Below are 12,371 nucleotides of genomic sequence, written 5' to 3'. Positions count from 1 at the left end.
ACGAAAATAAGTGCGTAGTTCTCCCTACGTCTCTAAGAAGAAGTATCTGTAGATGAGTATTTCTTTTTATCACAGCTAGTGTTCAGTTAAGAAATATACCATTAATACTATAAAATTTTATATTATTGATCAGATTCAATTTGAATACCCCTACGTTTTACAAAGGAGTTTTTATTGTAACGGAGTACAGTCTCAACATAGATTGTATATATAGTCGGGATATTTTATGTTTCGCTATATTTCTTTAACAGAACATGGGATACATAAAATGTTTTCTTATTTAGTACTCGTCAATCAGATATCGACAATAGTTTAGACAATATAAATCTATAAGTAATATACTGAAGAATTTACCATGCAGGATAGTATACTGTCACAGGACAGTATGACCTCTAAGGAAATCTATCCTACCCAGTCAAGATATTATGAAGACGAGACTGTATCATTTGATGACAACAAAAACGAGGAGGACAAGAAACCTGGTTACTCTCAACTACATGGTACAGTATCACGGACTACCACTAGAGAACTCCCGGATGACTTAGAGTCCGAAATATCATCTACTCGTTCTTCAGAGGTAAAAGAAGATCTAGTTATAGATCATTCAGCTGCTCCATACTCCCTTCTTTGTTACAGAGATAAATGGATCATGGTCGGTCTCCTGACGATGTGTGGGTTCTGGTCTTCATTAGGTTCACCTATTTACTACCCAGCGCTAAGAGAACTAGAAAAACAATTCGATATTGATGAAAACTTGGTTAACGTTACAGTTGTGGTGTATTTATTGTTCCAAGGTTTAGCTCCAACAGTTAGTGGTGGTCTAGCTGACATCTATGGTCGTAGACCTGTTATTCTAATCGGTATGCTGGTTTATGTGGTTGCATCCATTGGTCTAGCTTGTGCTCCATCATACGGTGTTATTGTTTTCTTGAGATGTGTACAGAGTATTGGTATCTCCCCGATTATTGCCATTAGTTCTGGTGTAGTTGGTGACTTTACAATAAAATCTGAGAGAGGTACATTTGTTGGTGCAACCTCAGGGTTTGTGCTGTTGGGTCAAGCCTTTGGTTCTTTGATAGGTGCCGCTTTGGCAGCTGCTTGGAACTGGAGAGCCATCTTTTGGTTCTTAGCAATTGGTTGTGGTGCTTGTCTTTCGATTGCATTCTGCTTATTACCAGAAACTAAGAGAACCATCGTTGGTAATCTATCTATCAAACCAAAGAAACTACTAAATATTGCACCAATGACTTTTTTACCAGCCATTAAAAGAAAATTCAAGTACGACAACCCAGACTATGAAACCTTAGATCAGACGAAACCAAAATTCGATTTAACCACTGCTTTTAAAATCTGTGCCCTCCCAGAAATCTTCTTATCGTTATTCCCACCTGGTTTGTCATTTGCGATGTGGACACTAATGTTATCCTCCATCTCCTCAGAACTTTCACAGGCTCCATACAATTACAGGTTGATCATTATCGGTATTTGCTATCTACCTGCTGGTATAGGTGGTCTCCTGGGTTCCTTCCTAACAGGTAAATTCATTGATTTCCAATACAGAAGGAAATTAAAGGCATTTGAAGACAAAAAGGCAGCTGGTCTGATCCCAGAGGATGAGAAATTTAATCTGTTAGGTGCTAGAATTCAATCTGTCCTACCACAAAACTTCTTATCTATCATCAGTTTCATCCTATTCGGCTGGAGTGTTGACAAGGGCTGGAAAATCCCAGCTGTGTTGATTACATCCTGTGTCAGTTCTTTCTGTGCCATGAGTACTTTATCTTCTTCTACAACATTGTTGGTCGACCTTTACCCAACAAAGTCTTCTACTGCTAGTAGTTGTTTCAACTTTATCAGATGTAGTTTGAGTGCTTTGTTTATGGGTTGTTTCGCTAAGATGAAGCATTCCATGACTGTCGGCGGAACCTTTACATTCCTATGTGGTCTAGCTTTCCTAGGTAACTTAGCTATGACCATTCCAATGAGGTACGGTATGGCTTGGAGAGAAGCAAGAGAAATCAAGAGACAACTAAAAGAAGAAGAGAAATCAAAGAACGATCAAAACTCTACCTCTTTCAAGGATAAATTCAACATTAAATCCCCATTCAAGAAAACTAAGACTGGTGAAGTTTAATTACTTAGCTTTATCTGAGCTTTTGTTATTTGTTTTTTACTATTTTAATGACACCTCCCATAATATAATCTCATGAAGAGATTTTGTACATATAGACATAACGCTTTATTTAATTAATAATTACATTTATAGACTTTTTTTTCATACTACTCTAATTACAATATTTATAAATATTATCAACATTATATTATACATCATTGTATTTTATTATTTTGGTATTGAAAATAGACTATGTATACTATCAGTAACCTCGAAGGTTGTGTGATAAATAGTAATAATTAAGTAAAAAAAACAGAAAACCAGTGATGGAAATTTTGGTATTCTTCTAAGTTGAAGAATGAAATCAATTAACTATATATATTAGGAATAAATAAGCAATCATTAAAGTAAAATTATATTTCCTAACTAACAATTTTTTTTAAAGAAAATAAAAAAAAAAAACAACTATGTCAAATAGTTTTCTTTGTTCCCTCATATTGATTACAGGTTATTCTTTGATAAGAAGAAACTATAACAATAACGAAAATAGTAATAAAAAATAATAATAACAATAGAAAAAAAAGAGAGTTACTCTATATATTCCTTTAATGCTCCTATGATAATAATTTACAATATTTGTGGTAGTTATAGGTTAAGGTTTTATGAAAAAAAATTAGTTTTCTATCTGCATGTGATCCATTTAATTTATATTTGTATGGGAACTCTATCTCTAATCACCATTAATTTTAAATCCTGTATGAGTGTGGTTTGTATTGTATGTTTTAGTATTTTTTTTGGTTTAATAAAAATAATATTTTTTATGTTATGATTTTCTGAAAAAAAAAAAGGATGTTCACTCGATATTATACTTTTGCAAATGTTAAGAAAATCATTGAGAGGCACATTGAACACCCTCGGCACCATGTCCTTCTTCTTCATCAGAATCGTAGTTAGCACCACCTCTACCACCACGAGAGTTGTTGAACTTGGCTGGATCGAATTCACTCAATACACAATCATCAACTGTGGCCTTAGCAGGAATATTAACACTCTTTCTTGGAGGCAAGATTTGCTCTAGCTTCTTCAAGTTTTCTTCAGAAGTGAAGTGGTTTTCTGGGAACTTAATGTTAAACTTGATCAACAAGTTACCGTAACCACCATACTTAGGAATTGGCATACCCTTACCTTCGACAATCTTACGGGTACCTGGGGCAATAACTTCACCTGGAACGATATCAATCTTCAACCAGTCACCAGAAACGTGTTCTAGAGCGAATTGACCACCAGCTAGAGCAGTCAATAGATCGATCTCAGCTTCATATATCAAGTCATCACCAGCTCTTTGGAAGTGCTTGTGTGGCTTCTCGGAAACGACGAAGACAACGTCACCAGGAATGATATCTGGGGCTTGGTCAGCCTCACCCTTGAATACGATTCTTTGACCGTCCTTCATACCAGGCTCAATACGGACTTCCAAGATCTTTCTCTCATTCTCGACCTTCTTACCCTTACAGGACTTACAACGGTCCTTAGCGTCGATGATGTCACCAGTACCGGCACAGACATCACACTCTGTTTGGAATCTCTGGATCATAGGACCCATTTGTCTAGTGACAAACTTGATACCTTGACCGTTACAGCTGCTACACTTCTTGACGGCACCAGCCTTACCACCTCTACCTTCACAGCTCTTACACAGAATCTGCTTGTTTAGAGCCAGCTTAGCGGTTCTACCCTTGTACAACTCCTCCAAAGAGGCAGCAATCTCATGCTTAATGTCTCTACCACGTTGAGGACCTCTTGGTCTACCGCCACCGGCACCACCGAAGAACTGTGAGAAGATATCGTCACCGAAACCAAATCCACCACCTGGGAAGCCACCAGCACCACCACCACTCAAACCTTCTTCACCGTACTGGTCGTAGATCTCACGCTTCTGCGAGTCCGATAGAATCTCATACGCACTAGAACACTCTTTAAACTTCTCAGCAGCCTCCTCTGTTGGGTTCTTATCTGGATGGAACTTCAAAGCAGCCTTTCTGTAAGCCTTCTTAATCTCACCATCACTGGCACCAGGAGCAACACCTAGCACATCGTACAACTTCGTATCCTTAACCATCTTGGCTCTCTTATTACTATTATCTGTCCGAAACAACTTGAAATGTGTTTTTTCTACCTCAATAAAATTTCTTTTCTAGCCCAGTTCTAAAAAAAAAACAAAAAAAAAACCTAAGTAAGTTCTTATTCTTGATTGATAGTTTCTTTAATCCAGGATTGCCACTTGATATACCTAGCTAATCACTTGCTTATTTAAATATCTAATGAAATTACATTTCATTTATATTGGCCCATCGCCGTTCTCTTCGCTTTGCACCAAAAAAAAATTTTTATTTCTTTCTTTTTTTTCTGCCGCGTTCTTCGCCATTCCAAAATTAGGGTTTAGGGTTTGTATACTCAAAATTTTTAGGGTTTGAATAATTTTCTGATTTTTTTAGGGTTGTCGATTTTTAGGGTTTTCTTTACCAGATTAGGGTTTCCTGCAAAATGACGGTTTAGGGTTACAAAACAGTTATTAGGGTTTTCTTCTCTTACCACAGCTATATTATCAGGACTTTAGCATATACAATGACTAGTAAACTGTTGTATAACTTAGCCTGTTCAATAAGGAATAATAGATTTATATGCGTATCCGGCCCCGTGTTGCATGGGAGGCATGGCGGTGTGACCGGTTGTTGCCGTTGTTACTACCTGAGTGTCGGACTCTCGAGTCCTCAAAGGTAGAGCTTGGATGGATCAAAGCTAGTATGCCAGACTCAGTGGGGCGTGCGGTGAGGGCTAGGTATTGGCGGTACCCGCTACAATATGTGTTAGGGACGCAGCCGTTCGGGTCTGTGGAGGTGCGGTGTGGCCGAAAAGTGTTGATCCCTAGGTGGGAGACCGAGGAGTGGTGTATGCGGTTAGCAGATAGTATCGAGCAGAACAGCTCCAGTATCAGAAAACTTGTCCTGTGGGATTTGTGTACCGGGACTGGTTGTATACCGATGTGTCTACATGAACAATTGCACGCTAAAAAGATACCAGTTGAAATCACAGCTATTGACGTATCACCGGATGCTGTGCGGCTGGCTCAACACAATTGCAAAGGCCGGAATATCAAGATAATACAACAGGATATATTAGCATCCAAATCTATACCTCATGAGCTACATGGCGAGCGAATAGATGTCCTTACTTGTAACCCACCTTATATACCGAGAAAGCATTTTAGTTCCGGTACAACCAAGTCCGTGAAACTATTTGAACCTCACCTGGCATTGATTGGCGACAAGGAATTTTATGACAATTTGTTAGCCAAGTGGTTACCAAATACCAACTCCTTCATATATGAAATAGGTGATGAGTCCCAGTTTCGATATGTCAAAGACAGATTGGAAAACAAGGAGTGGACTGTAGACCTCTTTATAGATTCAAACGGGAAACCACGGTGTGTATACGGGTACAGAAACGATGTGGGCCACATAACAGAAATTTTCAAGGCGTTTGCTTCATTGTGATCACCTCTTTATAATTTTAACTAGTAAATCTTCATGTATTATATAATAAATCCGAAAAAATAATGAAATATACTAATATGCATTTTTATAGACTTGTTATCCATTTTGCGGTCAGATGTTTATGTAGTATTATATGAAACCTATAATTATGAATTACTCAGAGGCGTCAATCTTCTGCTTCTTATTTTCCTGATCGTTTACCTCTTCCTCATCGATTTCTGGTTCTGGAGCAGGTATCACTCTGTGGCACCACAAAATATAGCCACCTCCACCTCTCATAGTCATTAGAGGATGTAGTTTTCCTCTAATGGACTGATATGGTCTACATCTCGTCTCTAATATGGTTGGGGCTAGGTATCTTAAATCACTGTATAGTGTATGCGATAACTCCAATAGAGTTTCCTTAAATTGACTGAAACAGATAATTGGTCTAGAGCCATGGACCCTTTCAGCTAGTCTAGGCACAAGTGTCGGCAGATGTAATGTGGAGGCTACCACAAGCCCGTCATATTCTTGTTTCGAAGCTAATTCAACGGTACGTAACTGGTTATAGTACCATTTCAACTTTCTAGAGTAAGTGTTTCTTTTACCACTCTTCATTTGCTTTACTTCCTCTTGTGGTAATGGTGTGAACCTTGACTCGATTTCCTGTACAGTAGGTGGTCTAAAGTAGTCGAGAATAGATAGACAAATAACATGATTCTCAATAAACTTTTCCGAGTAGTTTGAGAATTTTAGCAGGTCAAGATTAGGGTGTTCATTCTCATGTACTACTATAATCTTACCTGGAGCCTCAGAGGCATTATCACCACCAAACATCCTCTCCATCAGAACATAAACCAGTAAACCTCCGGTTTCATCCATACACAGGTAAGTACCGTCTGATCTTATATTACCTAGGTTCAATAGCAAACCGATGGATTCTTCGGATATATCCATCACCCTTTGCATATCTCCCTTTTCCAACAAGAAATTTAGTAACATTGTGCTACTCAAATAGTCTACTGTGAAGTATTTGGCGAATTTCTGCTTCTTCCTCTTCAGGTATTTCTCCTGCGAATGTATAGTCTTCTTGTGGAAACTGCCATGAGACTCAATCATCTTAGTGATAATCTCATCGGCGGTAGCAGACTGCTCCTTCAATTGCTCAATATCTTTCATGGTCAGCTTCTGGATGTCATTACCTATATTGATCAGCCCTTTATTACTTGAACTACTCAACACGTTCTGCAACTCAGCGGGGAGAGTCATCGACTCCTCAGAATCACTCTCCTCCTCACCAACATCAGTTTGTTCAGGTTTCGACTCATTATATAGCCTCACTTTCCCAACAGGTACTTTATTCAACTCATTCCGTTTAGGCTTCTTCTGCTTGTCAGCGATGACCTCATCGACATTATCGTAATATATCTCAAATGTGGTCCCTAATGGGTACCCCAAAATATCATTAACTTGAAAAGCACCAAACTTCCCTAAGGAAATTGATAATCCATCCTTCAATTCAACAATCTTATGATTACCAGAAGGTAATGTCAACATTACATGTTGTCCAGCGACAATGTGCTTCAACGGATCCATTGTTGCTTCTGCTCTTCTGTTCTAAAAATAATATGTCTACCTGCACAAAATAACAATAAACAATAAGTACAGTATTACTTCACTATTCAATACAATAGACACAGAGATAGCTTTAACTAAAATTATATTTCAATATTTTCATTAATTTCAATATTTTTTTTTCAAATTTTGTTGATTTAACAATTTGGGTTTTGTACGTGATTTTCTCTGTGAAAATGGAATTCTGGAAAATTTTTTTGCGATGAGCTTGTGAAAGCTGGAAAATTTTTTTTGCGATGAGCTCTATAATTTAAAAGGAAGTGTTATTATAGTTGTACACCTGATTACTAGATTGTGTTGAAAGTAACAAATAGATATCTCTAACTATAACTGATAAGATAATACTGTAATAATGGGTAAAGGTCGTTCTAAGTTTAAGCAAGCAGCTCCACCAAGTTTGGATGAATTTCTGGCTAAGAAAGAGAGAAAAGACAAGAAGAAGTCTTCTAAGAGAACCCATGAGGATGAGCAGAAGAAGAGCAGTAAGAGAGCTAAGAAGCCCAAGAGTAAGAGAGTTGATGAGGAAGTAAATGAAGAGCCAGCTGATTTGCCTGAGGTTGATTATGAGGCTTTGTCCAAGGCCAAGAAGTCTTTATTTGACGATGATGAAGAAGAAGAGGAAGTTGCCGAATCAGACGATGAGGAATTGAAGGATGAGTTTGATCTGGAACAAGAATATGAGTACGAAGACGATGATGAGGCCCATGCCAAGCCAATGTTTTCTGATGAGGAAGAAGAAGATGAGGTTGAGTTAGAACAGTTAAATGCTGCTAACATGGAGTATCTATCTAAGCAATTGGATGAAGAGGAGGCCGAAGAAGCCGAAGAAGCCGAATTAGAATTACAGGAAGCTCACATGGCTAACCCAAGAGCTGATGTTTTGCCATCCAAAGAAGAAGAGGAACTAATGTCTCAGCAACCACCTGACTTGACCTCCGTTAGAACTAGAATTATTGAAATTGTCAAGGTTTTGGAAGACTTTAAGAACCTTGGTGCGGAAGGCAGATCTCGTAGTGAGTACACTGACAGACTATTGAAGGACATCTGTGATTATTTTGGTTATACTCCTTTCCTTGCCGAGAAGTTGTTCAACCTTTTCTCCCCTGCTGAAGCTTTGGAGTTCTTCGAAGCTAACGAAATTGCTAGACCTATTACGATAAGAACTAACACTTTGAAGACCAGTAGGAGAGACTTGGCTCAGGCTTTGGTTAACAGAGGTGTTAATTTGCAACCAATCGGTTCCTGGACTAAGGTGGGTCTACAAATTTTTGACTCTCAAGTTCCAATTGGTGCCACTCCTGAATATCTAGCTGGTAATTATATTCTACAAGCTGCATCTTCTTTCCTTCCCGTAGTAGCTTTGGATCCTCAAGAAAATGAAAGAATCCTTGATATGGCTTCTGCCCCAGGTGGTAAGACTACTTACATTTCAGCATTGATGAAGAACACCGGTTGTGTTTTCGCAAATGATGCTAACAAGAAGAGAACAAAGTCTTTGATCGCTAATATCCATCGTTTGGGCTGCACTAACACAATTGTATGTAACTACGATGCCCGTGAGTTCCCTAAGGTAATTGGTGGTTTTGACAGAATTCTATTGGATGCTCCATGTTCTGGTACAGGTGTTATTGGTAAGGATCAATCTGTTAAGGTATCACGTACTGAGAAGGACTTTATCCAAATCCCACATCTACAAAAGCAACTTCTGCTATCAGCTATTGATTCAGTCGATTCGAACTCAAAGCTTGGTGGTGTAATCGTCTATTCCACTTGTTCTGTTGCTGTCGAAGAAGACGAGGCTGTAGTTGACTACGCCCTTAGAAAAAGACCAAATGTTAAATTAGTTGAAACTGGTTTAAAAATCGGTAAGGAAGGTTTCTCCAGTTTCAGAGGTAAGAAGTTCCACCCAAGTCTAAAATTGACAAGAAGATACTATCCTCACACATATAATGTGGATGGTTTCTTCGTCGCAAAGTTCCAGAAGATCGCCCCATCACCACATGATGATAACCAAGCAACTGCTAGAGAGAAGGAGGCCGCCGCCAGACAAGAGGCTGCTGAAGAAGGTATTATTCACGAAGATTTTGCTAACTTTAACGAAGATGAAGATAAGGAATACATGGAGAAGTCTAAGTCTAAACTACTAAAAAAGAAGGGTGTCAATCCAAAGGCTACAACGGGTAAGAAATAAATAAACGACAATCATCAGTAAATCACATTCTATCATATTTTCATTTCTCTATAGTCCTTTTAAATGTTTTAATTTTTTAGGAATAAGTAAAAATATTGTATATTACACACATATTCTGCATATGTAAATTTTATCTATCATTTAACTACTAATAAAAAGTATCCCATGAAATTAATGCTTTAACTGAAGGACTTATTCAAAATATGACCAGTTGCTTAATTTATGCTCTTTTAAATAATCTGGTCCACATTCTTCGTATTCTTCTCTTGTTATAAGTGTTTGTTCAAAATCCTCCTTATTATTGGCTAATTTTTGCATTCCATTCCAAACATCAATGGATGGGTTTTCAGAAATATTTATGGACATCTGAGAACCTGCTGGTAGAAATTGTGTAAACTCTTTGACGACTCTTTCTCGAAGACCAGGGACTTTAGAGTTACCGCCAGTTAACCAAACATTATTAGCCATGGCTTTACCCTGCGCACTGAGCTCTCTTGGCGTTGAATCAAACTTGTTTACAATCATGGTTTCACAGAGTTCGGTAATACCTGCTTGATCTTGCCCTCCCATTATTGGTTCAAACATTACCTCAGGAACCCGAATACGCTCTACATTGAGATGAAGTTGATGTTGCTCATGGACATTCTCACTATCGTGAGGCCTTGGTCCCCTCAAAAAGAGATGAAATACAGAATTTCTCCAGTCATATTGAGCATCCAAGGTATCCTCCTCTGTAAAATTAGGATCATGTTCTAACAAAATGCCTTCTAGATCAACGATTTCCTTATATTCATCCTCAATAGCTTCATCTAAAGCTTCTGGATTTTGAGTAATATCATTATATACCATCCAATCATCATCGTTAGCACCAAATGTGTCATTTGGGTCATTATCTATTGTTGCCTGTTGCCTTGTTCTCTTGGTACCTCTAGCGCCATCTTCTGCAAGACTAGCTAGGTTTTTCATACGGTTTTGGGATACTTGAGATTTACGATCTTTCATATCTTCTTTTAGTTTAAGCTTATCTTTTCTTTTCTTAAGCAAGTCATTTAATTTGTCTCTTTTATCCTTTAACCATCCTTTAAAGTCATTCTTTCGCCATTCTTCCTCCTTTACTTTCTTTTCTTCAGCTTCTTTAATTAACCTTTCCTTTTCTTCTTTAGCTCTTTGCCTAGCATCATAGTTAGCTTTCATTAACTTTTGTACTTTTTTTTCACGTAGTTGTTCTTCATTCAGCTCCTCATCAGGTATATCAACTAGTTCAAACTTGCCTTCCATATTTTCATCTTCATCAACTTCATCAACGGCATCAGCCAATTCCATGGCCTCAGCTTTCTTTATAGACCTCTGGACATTATAAAGATATTTTTTGAAGTCTCTTTCATCATCAAATCCTGCATTCTGCAAAATCGAGAGAACTTTTTTCTTTGGTTCACCTTCTAATTGCTCCTTTACCTTAGAGAAGTATTCAAATTCTTCTCTTTTTTGTACTAAACGCTCCTTTCTTTTCAATCTAGCTTGTTCCTGAAGTCTTTTACCACTTTCTTTCCTCTTTTCAGCCTGAATACGGAGCTCCTCTTCACTTTTTTGAGGTGCCTGTACTTCAGTGAAAGGTGCCTCTAATACCACATTATTCTTTTCCAAATTGTCCAGCCTTAAGTAACCATTAATTTCTTCAAAATAGTCGTTAGAAACGTAGCAGTAATCCTTATACATTTGTTCATATTGATAAAACGAAAGTTTGGTTGGAAAGTAAGGGTATTTCAGATATAATAGATTACTCAAGTAATCAATAGACTGATGGCCACCCCAGTTTATTCTTTTGGCATCAGATAGCATACCTTTGCCTTCAATAACTGGAATAACAGTGGTATCTTCATAACCACTATCAACCACGATACCTGTAGAATTCCAGTCGTTATGCCCATAAAATGCCAGTAGACCTTCAACACCCATCGAAACCTTCGGAGCACCGAACGACTCAAACAAGGTCTGGTACCAGTTGGTCCTCTGAGATTGAATACAAGCCAACTTTTCGTTCATCAGAATTGGATTTGAAATACCATTATCTGGTTGTACACCCAAATGATGAAAAGTATACTGCAGTATGTCTTCAGTCATATCCCAGTTTACTACCATAGAACCATCATAGGGACTCCTTGCCTGCCCTCTGGTGGTTTGGTCCAACCACACATCATATCCGATACAAGCATAGTACTTGTTCACTCTTCTGTCACGGTACTTGGAATAACGATTAGGAAACGTCAGCGCAGGCGAAATACCATTGGTAAACCCTGCTCTGAGCTCATAAGAACCAAAATCAATTGCAATAGGAACACTAGGGTCATAACTTGAACTATCTAAGACGGGTTCTGGAGCATCTCTCAAAGCAGGTTCGTTAATCACAGTAACTTTCAGTGGTGTCAAGGAAGTGTCTCTGGACATATCTCGACTCATAATATTCTTCTAGCACGGTACTGCCTATCAATATTGCCTCTTGATATCCCTCACAAGTACTCTGAAGCTCCTGCTCTTAATTGTTTTTTCTATAGGTCTTTGACTTTGTTTCTCTTCCTCTCAGTCCGCCTTTTAAGATAAAGTGCGGATTTAATAAAATGGAAGGATAATTAAGCTTTTAAAAGGCAAAACCAATTTTACAAGCTCCAATTGATCGAGTAAGTTACATTTATATAACTTTAGCAATTCTATAATTCGATTGATAGATAGTTCTAATATTTTGGGAATAATCGAGATTATGTATATAAATTTACTATATATATTGTATTTAAAATGGGGGAAGATGTATTGGTATTGCAAGTAAAACAGGTAAGGAAATATATATGTGTATACAAGAGCGAGAATTAGTTATACTTATCCTTAACTGGTAGCTATTTTT

At 37.9% G+C, this 12,371-nt stretch overlaps 6 protein-coding genes across 6 annotated transcripts; 3 read left to right on the top strand and 3 right to left on the bottom strand.

Annotated features, from left to right (window-relative positions):
- Nucleotides 1-355: 355 nt before the first annotated feature.
- AQR1 (Aqr1p) lies at nt 356-2,134 on the top strand (the record flags this gene model as incomplete). The annotated part of the gene is made up of 1 exon (XM_071051513.1): nt 356-2,134. The coding sequence occupies one exon, from the start codon at nt 356-358 to the stop codon at nt 2,132-2,134; it is 1,779 nt and encodes a 592-aa protein (XP_070907542.1).
- An 868-nt stretch (nt 2,135-3,002) lies between these two features.
- On the bottom strand, nt 3,003-4,232 carry YDJ1 (type I HSP40 co-chaperone YDJ1; the record flags this gene model as incomplete). Its single annotated transcript, XM_071051512.1, has 1 exon — nt 3,003-4,232. The coding sequence occupies one exon, from the start codon at nt 4,230-4,232 to the stop codon at nt 3,003-3,005; it is 1,230 nt and encodes a 409-aa protein (XP_070907541.1).
- A 562-nt stretch (nt 4,233-4,794) lies between these two features.
- MTQ1 (S-adenosylmethionine-dependent methyltransferase) lies at nt 4,795-5,667 on the top strand (the record flags this gene model as incomplete). Its single annotated transcript, XM_071051511.1, has 1 exon — nt 4,795-5,667. One exon carries the CDS (start codon nt 4,795-4,797, stop codon nt 5,665-5,667), a length of 873 nt encoding a protein of 290 aa, XP_070907540.1.
- Nucleotides 5,668-5,820: 153 nt separating this feature from the next.
- On the bottom strand, nt 5,821-7,245 carry GCD10 (tRNA 1-methyladenosine methyltransferase subunit GCD10; the record flags this gene model as incomplete). The annotated part of the gene is made up of 1 exon (XM_071051510.1): nt 5,821-7,245. One exon carries the CDS (start codon nt 7,243-7,245, stop codon nt 5,821-5,823), a length of 1,425 nt encoding a protein of 474 aa, XP_070907539.1.
- A 391-nt stretch (nt 7,246-7,636) lies between these two features.
- Nucleotides 7,637-9,475, top strand: NOP2 (rRNA (cytosine-C5-)-methyltransferase NOP2; the record flags this gene model as incomplete). The annotated part of the gene is made up of 1 exon (XM_071051509.1): nt 7,637-9,475. One exon carries the CDS (start codon nt 7,637-7,639, stop codon nt 9,473-9,475), a length of 1,839 nt encoding a protein of 612 aa, XP_070907538.1.
- Nucleotides 9,476-9,667: 192 nt separating this feature from the next.
- Nucleotides 9,668-11,932, bottom strand: ARP5 (actin-related protein ARP5; the record flags this gene model as incomplete). Its single annotated transcript, XM_071051508.1, has 1 exon — nt 9,668-11,932. One exon carries the CDS (start codon nt 11,930-11,932, stop codon nt 9,668-9,670), a length of 2,265 nt encoding a protein of 754 aa, XP_070907537.1.
- Nucleotides 11,933-12,371: the final 439 nt, after the last annotated feature.

Source organism: Nakaseomyces bracarensis, assembly GCF_045282275.1.
Source record: "Nakaseomyces bracarensis strain CBM3 chromosome Unknown Scaff6_1, whole genome shotgun sequence".
NCBI classification, from domain to species: Eukaryota; Fungi; Ascomycota; class Saccharomycetes; order Saccharomycetales; family Saccharomycetaceae; genus Nakaseomyces; species Nakaseomyces bracarensis.
This window is presented reverse-complemented; position numbering and strand designations above follow the sequence as displayed.